Source organism: Nothobranchius furzeri, chromosome 1 (genome assembly GCF_043380555.1).
Source record: "Nothobranchius furzeri strain GRZ-AD chromosome 1, NfurGRZ-RIMD1, whole genome shotgun sequence".
Classification (NCBI taxonomy): Eukaryota; Metazoa; Chordata; class Actinopteri; order Cyprinodontiformes; family Nothobranchiidae; genus Nothobranchius; species Nothobranchius furzeri.
The window spans coordinates 74164677-74183857 of record NC_091741.1 but is presented as its reverse complement, the minus strand read 5'-3'; the positions used below and the strand labels follow the sequence as shown (position 1 = coordinate 74183857).

General features: G+C 40.9%; 1 protein-coding gene across 18 annotated transcripts in view; it reads right to left on the bottom strand.

Annotated features, from left to right (window-relative positions):
* Window positions 1–19181, bottom strand: part of LOC107380209 (LIM and calponin homology domains-containing protein 1) — a 112439-nt gene that overhangs the window by 21309 nt on the left and 71949 nt on the right. For all 18 annotated transcript variants that reach the window (XM_054739349.2, XM_070550128.1, XM_070550137.1 and 15 more), the window contains 3 exons: window positions 10714–10972; window positions 2470–2596; window positions 2130–2287 (listed from right to left, as the gene is read on the bottom strand). In XM_054739349.2, the coding sequence (XP_054595324.1) occupies window positions 2130–2287; window positions 2470–2596; window positions 10714–10972 (544 nt within the window). The remainder of the gene's footprint in view (window positions 1–2129; window positions 2288–2469; window positions 2597–10713; window positions 10973–19181) is intronic.

Here is a 19181-nt window from a genome sequence, read left to right as displayed (position 1 = left end):
ATAAGAATAATAAGCGCATGAGAATAATACTCGTAAAACAACGTGTTTTAGCCCTATTGGTCGACTACAGAAGGACATTTATAAACAGAAATGTGAAGCTGCCATCTTAAAAAAATGGAAAGAGTGTGATATGCTTGTAATGTCCAGAGATGGTCAGTTTTTCATGTACAGTTTGACCCCTTCAGTATCTGGTCATATGGAGACAGGAGTCTACATTTGTGGCCTTTAATCTGCCGGATCCTGCCATTTAAATTCATGGATTTTTTTCACATTCTGTCTCTGACAGTTGAAGTGTACCTATGATGTAAATTACTGACCTCTGTCATCATTTTAAGTGGGAGAACTTGCACAATCGGTGGCTGACTAAATACTTTTTTGCCCCACTGTAACTTGTCATGTTTTAATTGTTTGGAAAATAAATTCTTACTTTTTATAAATCTGACTCTCTTCTTGAATCCATACGAAGTGTTCTGTAATCCCTGAATAAACAAAGAATTCTAAATCTTCTGGTTAAACATTAAAGACCAATCAGACTGGATTCCCATATTTATATGGAAATTCACATCACATTGGTCAAAGTGTAGAGTAGTATATTAAGCTCTAAAAGCACCCAAATACATACAACAATTACCCCTCTACAGGTTTGTCAGCTACTAGATGGTGCCATCGGATAAGAGAAATACTCTGGAAAAAAGCTTTAATCTCTTAAAGGGTAATATAACTGTTTTCCTGTTATAATTGTCCTAAGGTCCATCATGAACATGTTGATGAGGTTATTTGTGCTAAATCTAGGGATGCTTTAGTCAGGTCTTTTGCTTCTGATCACTGATCATCAAGAGTTTTCTGCTGAGCTGTGGTAGCCTCATAGAGGGGGCCATCGGTTAGCACACTGCTGCTTACCACAAAATTCTCCAGGTGTTTCTCAATGCCAAGGAACCTTGCCTTGATGTCTTGGCCCCGCCCCGGTTGCCTAGGAGATACGTCATCGGGAGCTGCCAGGACGTGTTCCAATGATCATGTTCTACCGAGGTGTGTGTTCTCTGTTTGTTAGCCGTTTAGCTAGCTGAACCAGGATACACGGGAGGTGTCTTGTAGTCTAGCCTTGGCCAAAAATTACCCAGAATACACCGCAGTATTTTCAAAAGGACAGTGGATCAGAAGCCAGCAGCTACTTCGGGGACAATTTTCAAGTTTAAACGTCGTTGTCGTCATTTTCCTCCGCTTATCCGGGTCCAGGTCACGGGGGCAGCATCCCAACTAGGGAGCTCCAGACAGTCCTCTCCCCAGCCACCTCCACCAGCCGGCAGGACCCCAAGGCGTTCCCAGACCAGATTGTAGATGTAACCTCTCCAACGTGTCCTGGGTCGACCCGGTGGCCTCCTGCCGGCAGGACATGTCTGAAACTGATGTTATGGGTGAGAAGCTTGATCATTCGGGAGGGGCTCGGAGTAGATTCGCTGCTCCTCCACATCGAGAGGAGCCAGTTGAGGTGGCTCGGGCATCTGGTCAGGATGCCTCCTGGATGCCTCCCTGGTGAGGTTTTCCGGGCACGTCCAACCAGGAGGAGGCCTAAAGGTAGACCCAGGACACGGTGGAGGGACTATGTCTCTCACCTGGCCAGGGAACGCCTTGGGATTCCCCCGGAGGAGCTGGCCCAAGTGGCTGGGGAGAGGGAAGTCTGGGCCTCTCGCCTTAGGCTACTGCCCCCGCGACCCGACTCCGGATAAGCGGATGAAAATGGATGGATGGATGTTTCATTTTGAAGGGGAGTTTAGCAGGCAGAAAGGTTGTTTTCAGGTTCTGATCAGCGACAGTAGTGTTATGAACTGTTCTGTGGATAAGTGAAGAAGTTGTAAGGTGTGGGTTACAGCCAACAGCAGCCAGAGTAACAGACTCCTAAACAAGTAACCTGAGAGAGTCAGAGTCATTATGTTATTATTAGATTTATTTATTACCCATAGTGGATCCGAGTGGGTGGAACCCAATGTTGTCCACCACATCCACCATCTTGCTTATCTAGCAAGAAAACAAGCCACCCACCCCTTAGGCAATGTAGTCAAACTCCAGGAAGACCTTGCCACAGAAAACCAGTTAACTTTGTTCTCATTTGTTTCGTGGATGTCACCTACTTCTCCTCCACGATCTCTCTGTAGGTTTTGATGCTTCTTCTCCTCTGAGAGATACAGCTGTCTCCTGACAGCAGGCGCTCCATCGTTTTTCTCTCCTCCTCTTTTTTAATCAGATCCTGAGAAATACTCCTCCTCCGACTTTTCCATCGCGCAAGGTCCTAACAGCCCAAACACACAAGCGCACTCAAAATATTACAGGCAAGGCTTGGCTCAGCAGCTGTGAAACCTGCAGAACTGCTGTGATCTAAAAACATTGATTCAGTAGTCAACCTTAGAATAAATATACCCATTAAATCCCAGCTGCTTCACTGATAAGTTGAGAAAGTTGGTAGACACTTACGTCCTGCCAGTGGTTCTCCTCTTCCTTCAGTTTGTTGTAATGGTTGTGCATCAGCTCATGACGAACCTGACTATGTGGATGCAGGATGACCTCTTCTTCATCACGCATGTCGATCATACTCAAACTCCTGCAGATAGAAGGAATGGAGACGAAGAATACGCATGATGAAAAACACTGAACAACACATTTAATTAGGTAAATGAGCAAATGTAGTCGACACACTAATCAATATTAGAAAACAACAATAGCTTTAACCTTCTGATGTCAATTGTGAAGCTCATTAGTAAAAAATAAAGGAGCGTCGCAGTAGCTGAATTGGTGCGAACTCACAAAGCAACAAACCCTATGTTCTTGTGAATTAGTTAAAAAAAAGAAATGTTGATTTTGTGTTTCCCCGCATGCAGCTGGCAGAGAGACGAGCAGAAGCTAAATACGTTCTTCCCACAACCACCACCGACTCTGGGAGGCATCGCTGAAAAACAGTCCACACTTGTGAAGGTTTTACTCCATAAACTGCTGCTGGTTTATTGCAGCTATTAAACCAGTCTATTTATAGTGTGCAATTAAAGAGAATGAACACAACTAATTTTAAACCTCATACATCTACGCACCGGCAGGCTGTGCTGTCTTCCCCACATTATGTTTTCATGAAAGAAGAAATAAAAAGATAAATTGCTATCATTACTGAGAGCATGATAAGAGAGGCTAAGCCTAAAAGAAAAATGACTACTGGAAATAATTAGATTTGGAGGAAGAGTCGACTTTGAGGACTTATACTTTAAGCTTGGTTAGAGAAACCGTCTGTAAAAACAACAGAACTAATTGTTTCAATAAATTACATGGCAGGGCGCAAAGTGCAGCCATACTAAAATGATTACGCTGCTTTCATCTAAACAATAAAACATATTAATGAGAATAACTCTGCTGATTCTGCTGATGTCATCTCTTTAAAACAAATTAGTAACATTTGCTCGAGATTGACACAAAAACAGAGGCAACTGAAAAATTATTATTTCATATTTTTTATGTGGTAAAAGAAACAACTGATGGCGTTTAACTGTTTTACAAATGCACCTGGAAACTCACGGAAAAAAATCAGCATTTTTTTTTAATCCATGAAAGAGGAGAAAACTATTAGCAAATTTGTTTCACCAGCAAAAAATAAATAAATAATAACAATAAATGAATGAATAAATCAAATATTATTGGACTATTTCAGATTTTGAAACTGCAAAATTGACTCCAAATTACTCTGATCTATTCTGTGTTAATGGGATAACTTACTGCGGGCCATCTGACACACTACCTGTGTGGCTGAAAATACAAAACAAGAGAGAGAAAACCATGGAGAACACACACAAAGACAAATGAATGCAACATTTTGAGGGGACAAACAGATAATCTCATGCTAATTGGAAATGTATTAATTTTGTTAGATTAAGATTAAAATATAGCATTGTACTCACAGTGTGTTCGTTAAAGAAAACAGGTTGATTTTGTGTGATTTATCATTCTTAAAGGACGTTTAAGGACCCCCTTGAAAACCAGATGTTGCATCTCAAGGGATTATCCTTTAAATAAATAAATTTCAAATTTCAAATAAAGTGAATCTGGATTTTTGGGTGATCAATGAGATCCCCCAAATCAGACACAAGGGGGCAGTCTTAGTCAAAACACAGCCAGAGCAGAGCTCACTGCAGCGCATCAAACCAAAACACAACCAGCATACAAAAAGGTGCATTTGGCAACAATCTTTTTAAAAAAAAGAAGCCAATAATAAAATGTCCATTTTCTTTATAAAAGCACATGCATCTTTCATCAGTTCAGCATCAAAGATGTGGCTCCCTTCTCTGTCCGAGACCACTTAGAGGTTTGGCTACCACCACAAAAGGTTTTCACACAGTTTATTTTTGCAGTGCAGCCTCTAATGTTGGACGGGGTGTGAGAGCCTGTGGTCGAGTCCCACAAGAGATAAAACAATGACTAAATTAAGAGAATCCTCCCGGAAATTTAGAGCAGATCGACTGTCTTTTGCAGCGGCGGTGAGGATGCAGCTTTTTACAGAAAATGTGCATGGGCTATTTCCTTTTGGTTGCACGATAATCAAACAGGAATATACACTGAAGCCACCACTTAAGTGTTTTATGTTTGGATTCAGTTTGATATCCATTAAAAAAATGTACATTCAATAACTCTAAAATACATCACCCTGCTGTCTACAGAGTTGATGACTGTGGCCTAGAATTATGCCCTTGTGTCACCTGATGGGAAACAAAAGGAAGCACCCTTAAATGTGTTTTTTTTAAGTTAGCAGAACACAGGGAACATAATCCGTCCAGAGCATCGAGCTTTCATGCATTTAGTGGTTTTATGCAGCCCTTGCAGTCTACGTTCATGTTTAGAAGATCATGCAGTTTGCAGAAATGTACACGTCATCTGAGCGGAAGCAGAGCACGCTCAGGTCAATGTCCATGCTGATAGAAAGTACTCAGGGATCACTAAAGAAGCTCTCTGGCTCTAAATGCAAATCAAGACTTTCCAGCTCAAAGATATTTTGGCTAACTATGAGTAGGTTGCAGGGCTGAGCTCACGTTGCTGGAAAACTGCAGCCCAAACAAGGTTTCTCTTCCTGTGGGTCTTCTCTTTCACTCAGATCCTTTCCATCCCGTCGGCCTGCACCAGTTGATTCTGATGAAGTGGTTGCCATGGCAGTGGGCACAGGAAGGAAGTCAGATGGACTCTGAGTGTATTTGGGTGAGGTCAGAGTTAGACAGGCTGGTCTATCATCCCCATCTGAACCTGTGGCTGATGTAACCTTCTGGTCTGTTGCAGTCAGATGTTTCCCAGCTGTGCTGCTAGTCTTCAGCGTTAGAGCCGTCAAGCATGGGATGAGTTCCTCTGAGCTTGAGCGAGTCGGAGTACTGCAGAGAGCAAAGAAAACTAAACCTTGTTGCTGCCTGATGTCTTCCTATATAATCAGACAACAATTCTCTGGCAACGCCTGAATGTGGAGCCTTTGGAGGACATAAATCAAATGAAATGTTGCATACTTTCAGATCTCTTCACAGCAGCCTGGTGTCATAGAGTCACACCAAAATTCACTTCAACACTATAATGTTTTGTCACCCTGTGATAAACAGTCACTTTGTGGGAGGATTATTATTGCAGTGCTAACTCCCAGAATGCTCAGCAGGGAGCGAGCAGCTGGCCAGGTGCTGGCAGTGAGAGGATCAGACTTCAGTCCCAATCTGTTCAGGGTCAGGGACGGAAGAGGGCCTCATTTCCTCACATCCTGAGGGTGGGTCACATGTTCACGTTCTTTCTCAGAGAAACAGAAAAAGTTGTATGACTTTCTAATACATGAAATGTGTTTATTTACGCAGCTGCATTTCTATTGAATCATTTTTTTCCTGTTTTTAGCTATTTATGCACATTATATAAAGTGCTGCCTAACAAACACCACAATGTGGCAAGATGGCATTCCTATTACTTTGTTTTCAAATCTGACCAAAAAAACTAACTTGGATCTATGTGCTGACACCACATAAACACATGTTTCAACAATATTAAAAGCTCTTGGATATGCTAGAAGTCTAAATAAATTCAGGATTGTTCTCAAAACACATTAAAGGTGTGGTTCACTGAAAAAATAAAATGTGATTATTTCTGATAATACCCAGTCACTCTGAGTTTAATATGATTAATTGATCAGTCTGGATTTTTCATGCAGGCTGAACATGAAAATAGTAGTCCCCTACACCCATTCCCTGCATTAGCTTCTGATAGAAATAGAGGGTGAAATACAAGGATAAAAAAATCTTGAGAGATCTACGTCACACTGTCACTTAACATTCATGGGCTCACCCATCTTGACTCATGACAGGGAAGACTTTTGATGGTTTTGTGTCGAGGACGCAGCAGAAAAATAGCCTAGTGAACTAGACCAAATTCTTGCTTTGCAAAGTTTGGTCTAGGAACGCTCCACTGGAACCTCTGCAGCCCCTAACAGCATTCTGGCTGGCCAATCACAGCTCTCTAGGGGGATTTCAAACTCATAAAGAGGTGTGATTGGTCCATAATGGTGGACCAATCATAGTGCTCTATCTGCTTTGTGAACAAATCACAGAGCTTTATCTGCTTTGTGGGCCAATTAGGGCACTCTATATGCCTGGTGGGTGGGATGATGCAACAGAGTGAAACAAGAGTATGTCACATTCATTGTCCAGTGGAATGCGGAGATCATTTGAAACACAACGGTAGAACCCGCCCCACAACCGAGAGCCGGTGTCGGTACAAGATCTGCTCGGGTGCAAGATCGGCTCGGGGTCCTTCGACTGCCGATGACGTCAAAGTACGGCAAACCGACTCGGACAAAATACACTACACATCTATACTGTTGGAAAGAATTTCGCACTTTCGTTATTAAAATAATGTTTCTTAAGACGTAAGTTTGTGTTTATAATGGTATTTGTAAAATAAAACACTATATTTTATTCATAATGTTGAACTCCTCTTTGAGCACATCCCTTGAAGAATCATAGGTATTAGCAACACCTGTGAAATTGTATTTGCAGGAAAGAAGTGTGTCCCGTTTATTTAAGTATTTTGTGTTTAGAGTTTTTGACGTCTTGTCATAGACTGTAGCTGCTAGCCAAAACTCTGGAGTTGAAAGTTTTCTGGCTTTACTAAAAAACCTGCAGGTACTTATTTGATTGATGGTATTTTTACTTTCTATTAGACTCCAAATGTAATCATTTGGCACGTTTGTAATTCATAATTTGCAATAATGTAATCGGCGATATTAGCATTAGCATTCCTATGGGTTTTTCCATGTATATTAGCATTGCGCTAACCACTCGCTGCCAAATTGCAGCCTTTGAGATTAGAAAATCTCCTGGCTTTACTAAAATACCTGTCTGTACTTATCTGATTGATGGTATTTTTACTTTCTATAAGACTCCAAATGTAATCATTTGGCACGTTTCTAATTCATAATTTGTAATAATGTAATCGGCGATTTTAGCATTAGCATTCCTATGGGTTTTTCCATGTATATTAGCATTGCGCTAACCACTCGCTGCCAAATTGAAGCCTTTGAGATTAAAAAATCTCCTTTTGTCACATTGCAATTTAATTGCACATGCAGTTAATCGTTCAGCCCTAATATACATGCAGCTCTATGCTAAAAGTGTATTTTCAAAGAGGTAATGATGGATTTCTTTGTAAAAGTTGTCCATCTTTCCAATAGAAAGATTTGCCTGGACCAACGTAACGTGATAACAACGTAACGTGATTACGTAATTCCGTAAGGTTCATGTTCAGCCAATCAACTACTTAGACGTCATCGGCAGTCGACGGACCCCGAGCCGATCTTGCACCCGAGCAGATCCTGTACCGACAACGTCAATGGAGCAAGGCCAGACTAAATAATATATTTATTTAGTCTGGCTTGCCAGGCTAGCAGAAAAAGTCTCGGCAAGTACAATCTAACGTTTAGCATTAGCGACTCCACCACACAGCATAACTCCTCCAGGCTTGTGCTATTTGTAGAGATAAAACATCTACATTGCAAAACAAACAGCTTCAGTGGAAGAGTCGCATTGCTGTTAGCCAATCAGAGGAGAGATGTCCAAATGTCAGGAAATAACACTCCAAATCCTTTAGCTACTTTCTACTCCGACTGAATTGTCTGTGCTGAAACAGGAGCATCTGAGCCCCACACCCCCTTGAGTATGACTTCCAACGCATATATTCCTATCGGAGGCCACTGCAAATATATGAAACAAGTGAACCACAACTTTAAGTGCATCCACATAAAGCAGTTGTTATCAACGTTCTGGAAAAACATCCCTCAGCTGTCCTTGCTTTTTTGGAACACACACAATCCTAAAATGCTGACAAGTATACCCAAGTAGCAAGGCCATGGTGTGTGTGTGTGCGTGTGCGTGTGCGTGTGTGTGCGTGTGTGTGTGTGTGTGTGTGTGTCTGACTGGCAATAACAAACCAAAAGGATTGTGAATGAAACACCAGTTTTGAAAGGAAATACCACCGGATAAGTCTGGCTTATGAAATAACATAAGGGCCTTAAAATTATCATTCCATAAAAGAAATAATGTGATGTACTGTAGAGTTGTAAAATAAAAAAATAAAAAAATAAAAAATGGCATTGTAGTTTGACAGCTGATCATGCTCAGCTTGCCACTTTATATTCATAACTAATCTGTGCCTCAGAGTTGGATGATGGGTTCAAACTTTGTCCAGTTGAGTAAACAAAAGGCCATGTGTATTTGATATGGCTTTAAGTAGATTTAGAAAATGATCTTTCTGTTCCTGAATAAAAATTAACATCAGTGGAAAATCTGATTTGATAACAACTGTGCCAAATAATAAAACATTTCAACTGAATCACCAGCTGTAACAGCTGGAATAACTTTCTAGCAAATAAATGTCATGATATAAACAATCTTCTATTACACTGTTAGTTTTACCTTTTGAGCGACACAAATAAAGATCATTAATGGTGAAAGCAGAAACATCTTGAACAGATTGATCAAAACTAGACTTTATTTAATGAAGGAACTGATCCTTTAACCAAACTTCAGTTGAGCTGAAATAAGAACCTGCACACCTGACGAAAATCAAGGAAAACTGCACATTTTTGGAAATATGATAGCTTTAATCTAGTTTGTTTTCTTGTAAAATTGTAACTTAAACACGGCCTCTAAAACTTACTTGCACTTTAGGTGTCTACACACACCATAAAGGCAACTCCTGGTGTTTAGGTACTCAGTGCAGTTTATTCATCTTAGCATGATGCAGAATCCACCTAATTTATTTTCAGAAAGCTCACTGAAAACGAAGCACACAGTTAAGATAAAAATGTACATCTGATTAAAATTATCATGTGACAATCCAACTATCTGGCCTATTAGGAGAAGGTAGAATTTAGAAACTGGACTAGAAAGGTGAATTGCAGTAAAAAGTTTGACCTTTGCTCAGAGGTGACCGTCGTGTGAGTTATGGTCTCCCTGGGGGACTCAGTGAAGGTCTGGGGGAGGTTACAGGGCAGAGGCTCACTGCTCCTTCTTAGGCCCATTGCAGGGATCCTAATGTAAGGCTCTGATGCACTCTGCTCCTCTTCCTGCTCCTCTTGTTCACTCTCTCTCTCCTGAATCTGTGCACAAGGTTCAACTAGGGAGGGACTAAGGGACTCCACGAGTGGGAGGACTAAGGTAGGGACTGCGTTTGGACTGATGGATCTTGATATTCGATCATGTCACACAGAAGAGAAAAAACAAACATATTGGTGGAAAATTAGGAGCAGAATGACGGGATGATCACAAGACAAAAATTCAAACACTAATGATAAACGACACAGAGATGAAAGGCAGCATGTGGATGATGAAAAACAACAAATGATTAATAGAAATATTTGATGACACGCGGCGACTAAACGGGAAATCCCATTCAAGCTGCAAACAATGGGCGACTCAAGAGACAACAAACTTCACACATCTCCCAGTGTGTGCAGAAGCGCTCGCTGTTCTTTTCAGAAATGTCAACATGGGTGTGAGACATATTGGCAGCAGAAATTTGGTTTCTAATAAAACATTTGTAATCGCCTACTGCTGTCTGTCAATGCAACAAAAATAAAAATACAACAGCAGTAAAAAGTACCAGATCCACTAAGGAGTCCATCAGATGGCCTAACCCTAACCATTTGGAACACATGATGATATTTCTGAACCCAGAGTTCAGACAAATATCTGCCAGTAATCCTTTCTGTCCCAAGCTGCTAAAATTTTGACTATTCAGCACAGTTCAAACTTCTGCTTCACTGAGAGCCAACGTAAACACACATCTGGTCTCCATCAGCCACTCCCAACTGCACAATACTCGTCAGAGAAAAATAATCAGCAGCTGAAAGGTTTCATTCCAGAAAAATGCTCTATGACGAGTGACACCTTCTGCTGCTACACAACATAATCCCAACACTAATAAACACACAAGAACAGGGATCTGTTTTCTAATCCGTCTCCCACATTGCTCAGGGTTTTAATCCCCACATTTATTTAATCTGAATGGTTAGAATTTCAGCTTTCTTTTTGGAAAGTCATTGTTTTAATTGCATTTTCTTTGTAGCTGTGCGGAATAAAGAGATACTATTAAGTCAGTACAACATTGGTCTCTGGGTAATAACATAGGAATTAAGAACTAGACCTGAAAACAAACAGTGCCACTTACCTACAAGGCCTGTCGCCCCCTACAGGTGAGGTTGCAGTACTCCAGCTCTTGCGTCCCCCCTCCTCCTTGTCATTTCTCTTTTTGCGTAGCGGCGTTGGCACATATCCCGTTTGGTTGCTCTTGTTTGGCAGGTACTGGTTGAAGGGCATGGCGGTTCGCAGCTCAGTGACCGATGTCCGCCGAGCCAACATGTCATCTTTATGGAGGTCTGGCATCCTCCTGTAAAAAGGGCCGTCGGACTCCGAGTCACTGCCGCGACCTAAAGTGAGAAACGGAGATGAGAATGAAACATTTTGTTGTACAGACTTGTTACTAAAAACATATTTTAAACATATTTGCATGGAGCAAAGTTTGCTGGAGTAGCTTCCCAGTCATGGAGGACATAACAATACTTCTTCTCTTGTTTCTTGAAGACATTTAGTCTTTCATCCAAAAGGCGGCCTCAAGAAGGTCTCATATCATAAAGATTTACCTGAATAGAGCCTCTCTCCCATAGCAGTATGTCTATTCATGGTAAACCCAAAAGCTCTTCAATTCAATTCAATTCAAAAATACTTTATTAATCCCAGAGGGAAATTGATTGCTGTAGTAGCTCAGAATAATAGTAATCAAGTCATCAAAGAGTTGTTGTATATTACAATGGCTGTTGGCAGGGAGGATCTCCAGTAGCGGTCAGTGTTGCAGCGAAACTGAAGAAGCCTCTGACTGAAGACACTCTTCCGTTGGACCTGTTTTCCCCCAGGGAGAGCAGCAGCCTTGTGCGCTCATCCCAGTTGAAACACAGGTAGGAGGGAGATCAAAGAAGTGAAGAGCACATAGACTCCTTCAGTTGTAGATCTCACCAGGCTTAGACCACCAATCTGAAGGCATGGGGTAGGTCGGGATTTTACAACATCTGTCTGCATTACTTCGTGGAGGGTTCTTCCTCTCGCAGCTCAAGGCTACCAGGGCGCCAGATTCAGATAAGAATTGTTTGGGTCAGGCTCTCTCTGCCTTTGTTTTTAACTGATCATTCCAGTCTCTCAGTTAATCCAATTTTTGGGTTTAATCTTGCCCGTACCGTGCAGTGACGCTCTCCAAGATCACATCCATCTTGCACGCTAACACCAAGATTGCAGCTAGAACCTCTAGCTTGCGATTCACCTCGAGTAACGCCCCAGTTTGAGCTATAGGTTATATGGATTGCACTCTAATCGCCCCTGAATTCACAATTTTCCAAACCAGAAATCCTCACACTCCAAACAGAAGAAATCCAGTTATTATCAGTCCAAAACTCCTTACGTCTTCGACGTTCTCCGCGGACAGCTGGGAGAGGAATATAATAGTCCACTCCTTCCTGGAATCCAATATATACCTCACTGGGTGCGTTCCATCTGGAGATGTAGGAGCCCCCTGCTCCGTTCTCATTATTAAAAACATCTTGTCAATCGCGTTGAATGACCAGTTGACCAAATCCATGATTTGATAAGTTTTCAGGAGGAATGCAGAGAAGCTCTGTAGGCAGACAGGTCACGAGCAAGAATAAGAGGCTTTTTTTCAGAATCTGCTTAGCTCTTAGCACCATTTCTAACTGGGTTGCAACTAATGGAGACAAATTTGATAGGAAATGTGAATTTTCTGTTGGAATCGCACTGAATTGGTTTCTTAGTTCAGGATTCTTCAAATTTGTAAACACATTGGTGAGAATGCCATTCAAATCATATATTTTGAGTTCAATTAACCCGTTTCTTTAAACAAGACCGTTTTGTTACACTCAGAATGTGAGTTTCTGTTTTTGTCTCCATTTAGTGCATTTTAAAGAACTTTTAACATCTGGATGAGATGGCAACACATTCCAGGGCCACCTACTTTGCTTAGCTGATTTCCTGAAACTAAAGTTATTGTTTAACACCATAAACCAGATTGTTTCACAACACGCCCCTCTTATGCCTGTATTCTCAAGGTCTGACTTTAACAACTTTCAAGCATTGTTTGAGAATAAAAGTAGAAATATCATGGCATGTTTTTCACCCCCATCCACTTCCTACTCTCACATTCAACCATCCTCTTCCCAATCATGGTCCTTCTTTACTCCTGTAAATTTCCAGGACTTTTGCCTCATTCAAAAAATCATGAAACCAACTTCGTGCCCTGCTGATAATCTCCCAACCGCTTTACTCATTAAGATTTTTGACCAAATTGGCTCATGCATTGTGGCTTGCCATCAAGTCAAACTTGAGGAATCTAGGTGTTTTGTTTCAGATTTTAATAAATTTTATAATATTTTTTGTAATTCTTTTAAAGCATTTTAATTGAATGATTTAATTTTTTTGTTGTTGGTCTCTGTGAATCACTTTGCAATTCTCTTTCTGTGGTGAGTGCAATATAAAAAAATTAATTACTTACAAATAGGCTCAGAGGTCAAAATCACCCTAAAAGTTCATATTTCCTACACGTTCCATCTCACAGAAACTAACCTGTAAAGGGTTCAAGCAGATACAAGATATCTGCGGCCATTCTGTAAATATTTTGAGGGAAAATCTTTTTTATTTTTTTATTTTGTAATATTCAAAACTCTGGCAATATGAGAGCAATGGCCCTATGGCCTCTGTAAGAAAACTGAGAAACCTTGTTGGGATTTGGCAGCATTTCATGAAAATCAATCACAATGTAATTTGCTCCTTTTGTATAAAATCGTTAATCCAAATGAAGGCAACTGGACTTCTTTGGTTTCTTGAAGACATTTCACTTCTCAACCGAGGAGCTTTGTCACTTCTAACTGGAATGTGGGAGAGTCAAGCTCAGGGTTTCCCACAGTGCTTTACAAGCCTGGCGGCCCGCCAGGCTTTGCTTGGCCACCCGCCAGGCTAAGCGTCATGCCCCGCCCCCCTCCCCAACCCTACCGTGTCCACTGACATGAATGGCGCAACAAAACTAGAGCCCTTCATCAGCTGATACTGGTGAGAAACAGCAGCAGAACGTGTGCAGAACATGTGCAACCCCCCCCCCCCCCCCCACCCCCACCCCCGCTCTTACGGAGGAGTGCTGCGTGACAGAGCGCGCGACGTATGGGGCTTTTACTGACCCGAGCGTTTCCCTATCTATTTTTCTATTGGTGGTTAATGCAGGGGATGGGGTAGAAGACTATTTTCACCTTCAGGCTGCATGTGAAACTCAGAGTGACTGATCATATTTCAAAGACAAACAACAAGTAAAAAAAATTAATAAAAAAAAGTTGCTTGGTGAACTTGCTCTTTAATAATATTCACCTTTTGAGAAGAATATACAAAGCATTCAGAGGGAGAGAAGGACACATTTTAAAGCTTTTTTTTTTCCTGAGCAGGTAATCGATTGCTGCAGATAACTTTTAAAAATGTCCCACTGAGTTTAACGATCACACAGCAGCCGTTAAATCTGATTTGTAAGTGGAGAACTAAAAGTGACGTATACATTCATTCCAAATAGAGATTTCCTAAGTGATCAGTGTCTGATGAAAATATCAAGGCAATGATTCTACATCACTGCAGAGACTCCACAACCTGCTTTTCATGATCAAAATCTATGAAGACCAAACATTTACATAAAATGAATGAACAATCTGTCACCACATCAAATATTTAGATTTATAAGGAGTTCTCCCCATCAGCCGGATATTTATTCTGGGGCGTTCCTTTGTAGACCTTTTTTTTTTGTTGTTGATGTTTTTATTTTTCTTGCTGCACATAAGATAAAACATAAACGTTAATAGGTTTCTCAATAAAAACAAAAACACACCACTTCCCCTCTCACTTAAAAACAGTTAGCTGAGTCACTGTTACGAGGAGCAGAGGGAGGAAATCAGGGAGCCAGATTTAAACTAAAAAAGGACTCAGTTCTAAGAAATGTTATGAAATGATGAGCCTCATGGCGGACACCTGAGACTTATGTTTCTAACTCTAGAATCTTTGCCAGCTGTTAGATCTTATAGGCTTCAGAGAAGTCATACGGTGTTATTAAACGCACCACATTCCAGCAGCTGAGCATCAATCAAAGCTGGGGACTGGCCGATGGGTCGTGCTTTAGAAACAAAGCAGGTATCATAAATCATTGCTACATTTGTATTGTGCAACTTGTGCTAACTAGATTTTAGCCTCAAGTGAGGAAGATTTTAGTCGCCACTCTGTCTGCGCGTAAACACATTGCTGGCTTTTTAATATCACTGTTAACACCTGGGTTTGCAGTAGTGCTCTGCTTCAGGCCTTTCCCTTCTTGTTGCTGTAAATTCCTCTGCAAAATGTCCGAATGTGATCCTCTAAGGAGCAGCGGATTGGAAGTCAGGCTCTGTTAGGATGTACTGTTGGCTTACCTATCAGATCCACAGTCTTTTTCATTATTTTGCAAATACTCCACTTAAAACAGAAAAACAGAAGGAAACTGATACCTACACCCAGGCTTAACTCAATGTCTCACAGATATTCTACTTCAGCATGTTCAGCTATCTGTGCTACTGTCCTCCACTCCTGCACTTATGCACTCTGCCGATGACCTATGACCCAATGTCTGTTTCCCAGAAATAAACCCACACTTTCAAAGAGATCCAAACCATAAGATCTTTCCTTGGATTTGATCAGACACACATGCAGGCCGCCACATCTGCCGGTGGAAACAAACTTCACATTTAACATGCAAAAAAACCTCCTTTTCCATCACTAATTGTTTCATATGGTTGTGAGGACAGACTGATAGAGATCCAAAAAAGGCTTAGATGCATCTGCACTTCTAACTCAGTTATGACTCCTAACCCATCAATTGGAAACATGAATGTTCCCTCGTCCACCGTAATCTGTCTTTAAGCAGCAACACATGTTTTTATGGGTGATGTTCTCTCTGTACACATGGCAATGCTGAGGATTGAGGAAATATTTAGTTTTAATGTGACAGTGCCCTACTGTACCATGATTTTAGAGACGCAGAGGTCACCTAACAGAGTCCACGGAAGGCTGTGCAGTCTAGTTCAAAGCTGCTAACATGTTGGAAATGATTGCAATGTTCAGCAAGTGTTTTTTAAACCAGACCATGCAACAATTAAGAGTTTTTAACATTTTAAGCAATTGCTTTCTGACTAGTTTCAGTTATTGTTGAGCCAGAAACTTTAGAAGGGTTGTTTACAACAGTTGTAGTTATGCTTTCAGCCAGTAGGGGAAACCTATCCAGAGCTGCTTTAAATCACTCTGTTTCCCATATCTATAAATGTAAAACACTCAGCTTTTCCCTTTATTAGTCAGAACTAACAGCTACACAATCTTTTGTGTGAGTGAAATAAAGGGAACCTGAGCACTGTGAAATACTTAAATTATGACCTGGGTATTATGAACACATCATCAGAAACTTTGATCTGTTATTTTAGCCTTTATTTTTTTTTCTCTTAAGTGTTTTTCTCCTCAGAAGAAGCTCCAATGGTGTTCTGCTGAGCTGTGGTGGCCTCATGGTGGTGGCCATCGTCTAGCACACTGCTGCTAACCACTTAAACCTTCTCCCTCTCCGGATAATAACATTTTACTTTCTTTGACAATGAAAGTGCTACTACTAGTTTACCCGTTTACTATGTGAAGTGCCTTGAGACTTGTCATGATTTGATGCTATATAAATAAACTGAATTGAATAGTATGGGATAATTGGGTCCACACCATGACCATCAGATGAACAACCGATATTTCAGGAAAAACGGCTTGCGCTGAAGTAATAGCTTTTGCAAAATTCTTGAAAATCATTCTTTACAGATTCTTTTAAACAGATGTAACTTGTAGTGAGTGTCTCCCTGTAAAACTGGAAAAACCAAAATCAAAAAGCTCCCTTCATTTATCAAATCTTTATCCATCTACAAACCTGGCCCAAACAAGAGTGCAGCCAGTATTGAATTTCTCTCTGAGATTGAATTAAAATCCTCCCTCTGTTCACTAATTATTGTCGTGGTGAAGTAGATTTTCAGAGCAGAATGAAGAACGGGCTTTGTCTGAAGGTCACAGGAGGAAAACCTGCCACGTTCGTATGGATTTTAATAAATAGATGCTCTTGTTGCGGGTGTAGTCAAAATCTCTTGCGACTCGAACATCTCAGCTCAACTCTTCATTTGTTTGTACTCGAGGGAGTGATCTGAGGGCTGATAGCTTAAATTCTACGTACATACAGTGGGATGCGAAAGTTTGAGCAGCCTTGTTAATCTTCATGATTTTCTTGTATAAATCGTTGGTTGTTACACTAAAGATTTTCAGGTAAAAATATCATATAGGAGACACACGCAGTGATGTTTGAGAAGTGAAAGTACGTTTATAGAATTTACAGAAAGTGTGCAATAATTGTTTAAACAAAAATTAGACAGGTGCACAAATATGGGCACTGTTGTAATTTTATTGATTCCCAAACCTTTAGAACTAATTATTGTGGGGGTCTCAAAACAACTCTCTCATGATGGTAAATGACCTGTATTTGTATAGCGCCGTCTTAGGGTTCTACAACCCCCCAAGGTGCTTCACAGCACAATCAGTCATTCACCCATTCACACACACATTGAGCTACAATGTAGCTACTGCTGCCCTGGGGTGCACTGACAGAGGCGAGGCTGCCGAGCACAGACGACACCTATCCCTCCGACCATCACCAGCAGGCAAGGTGGGTTAAGTGTCTTGCCCATGGACACAACAGCAGAATTCTCTGGTCGGAGCCAGGATCGAACCTGCAACTTTCCGATTACTGGACAACCCGCTCTACCTCCTGAGCTACTGCTGCCCAATTAGCTAAAAAAAGTGCTCAACATCAGCTCAACATCTACTAAGGCCTTCATGCAGAGGATCAAGTAGGAGAAGAAGAAGAAGCAGTCTTATTATATAGTGCCTCTCAAAATAATACTCACGATGCTCTTCACAAAAACAAAAAGAAACAAAAAAAATTATTAAGTATAAAAAGATTTAAACAATTATTACAAATATGTTTAAAATAAAAAAAAAACAACAACAAAAATATGTAAGGAAAGGGAGAGAGAAAATGAATTGGAAAGAGGGAAACCAATGGATCCCGGGAAAGGTGGAATAAGAACAGAATAAGTAGAGGGAGGTGATGAAAGTCACTCTAAAGAACAGGTGAGTTTCAGCTGCTTTTTAAAGGAGACCACTGAGTCCACTGATCTCAGGCTCGGGGGAGAGAGCTCCAGAGTCTGGGGCCACAGCAGCAAATGATCTGTCACCTTTGGTCTTTAGCCTGGTGCTGCACAACCAGAAAGTAGAACGTTCTGGAACGGCCATCTCAGTCCCCAGACCTGAATAGTATAGAAAATCTGTGGTGTGAGTTAAAGAGAGCTATCCATGCTCATAAGTCATAAGACCTGAATAAACTATAGATGTTTTGTAAAGAAGAATGGTCCAAAATACCTTCAACCAGAATCCAGACTCTCACTAGCTATAGGAAGAGTTTAGAGCAGGGGTGTCAAGCATGCGGCCCGCGGGCCGAATCCGGCCCGCAAGTGGGTTAAATCCGGCCCACGAGTTGGTTGTGAAAACTTTATTTTCATACTTTACAATGTAGAGTTAAAATAAACTTATCTTTGTGAGCAAGTTTCACATCCTGAAGTTGGCCGCCACTCAGGATGTGACTTCTGATATTGATGTGCTGGTGAAAGCTAAAAGATGTAAAGTAAAATGAGTCAAATATACATTAAGTGCTGCATGAAACTGATCTAGCCATGTGATCTGTAAGCTCTTTGAATCACTGAGGAATGTTTTTTTTTATTTATTGATTTTTTTTTTTTTTCAAAATTTCAAGTACACTTCAGGTGTTGTACTTGTACTATTTTGGATACACTGTCCTCAGGCTCCAGCCTTGTTTTATATTGATTGTATTAAAACAAAGAAAACAATCTGAAGTTGTTTTTAATTTACCGGTCCGGCCCACTTGAGACTAGATTTCCATCAATGTGGCCCCTGAGCTAAAATGAGTTTGACACCTCTGGTTTAGAGGCTGCTATTTCTGCAAAAGGAGCAGGGTTTCCCCCAGCGCTTTATAAGCCTGGCGGCTTGGCCACCCGCCAGGTTAAGCGTCATGCCCCGCCCCCTCCCCGCTCTCACGGAGGAGCGCTGCGGGAAAAAATATACGATGTTTTGGAAACCAAAACTTCCCAAGTGGATATTTTCTTCTGCTTTCAAAAACCAATAACTACAACTTTCAGAGTTTTTTTTTACTGAAGCAAAGGCATATGCTGTATCTTTCTTCTTTTCATTTGAGGAACATGCCCACGTTTTACAAAAGCTTTAACAATATATCATTCTGTAACAGCCTTGACTTTGGAAACTTTGGTTTCCCTTTCTCTCTCAAAATAAAACAAAAAACAAACAGGATGCAAAGTCTCACTTTGGATTTTTCCACATGCAGTTCAGCAGTGAAAATTACACTGTGACGACTGCTGTAATCCTTTATAAGCCACTTTTAAATTTTAAAGGGTCAAATTAACAAACAGCACA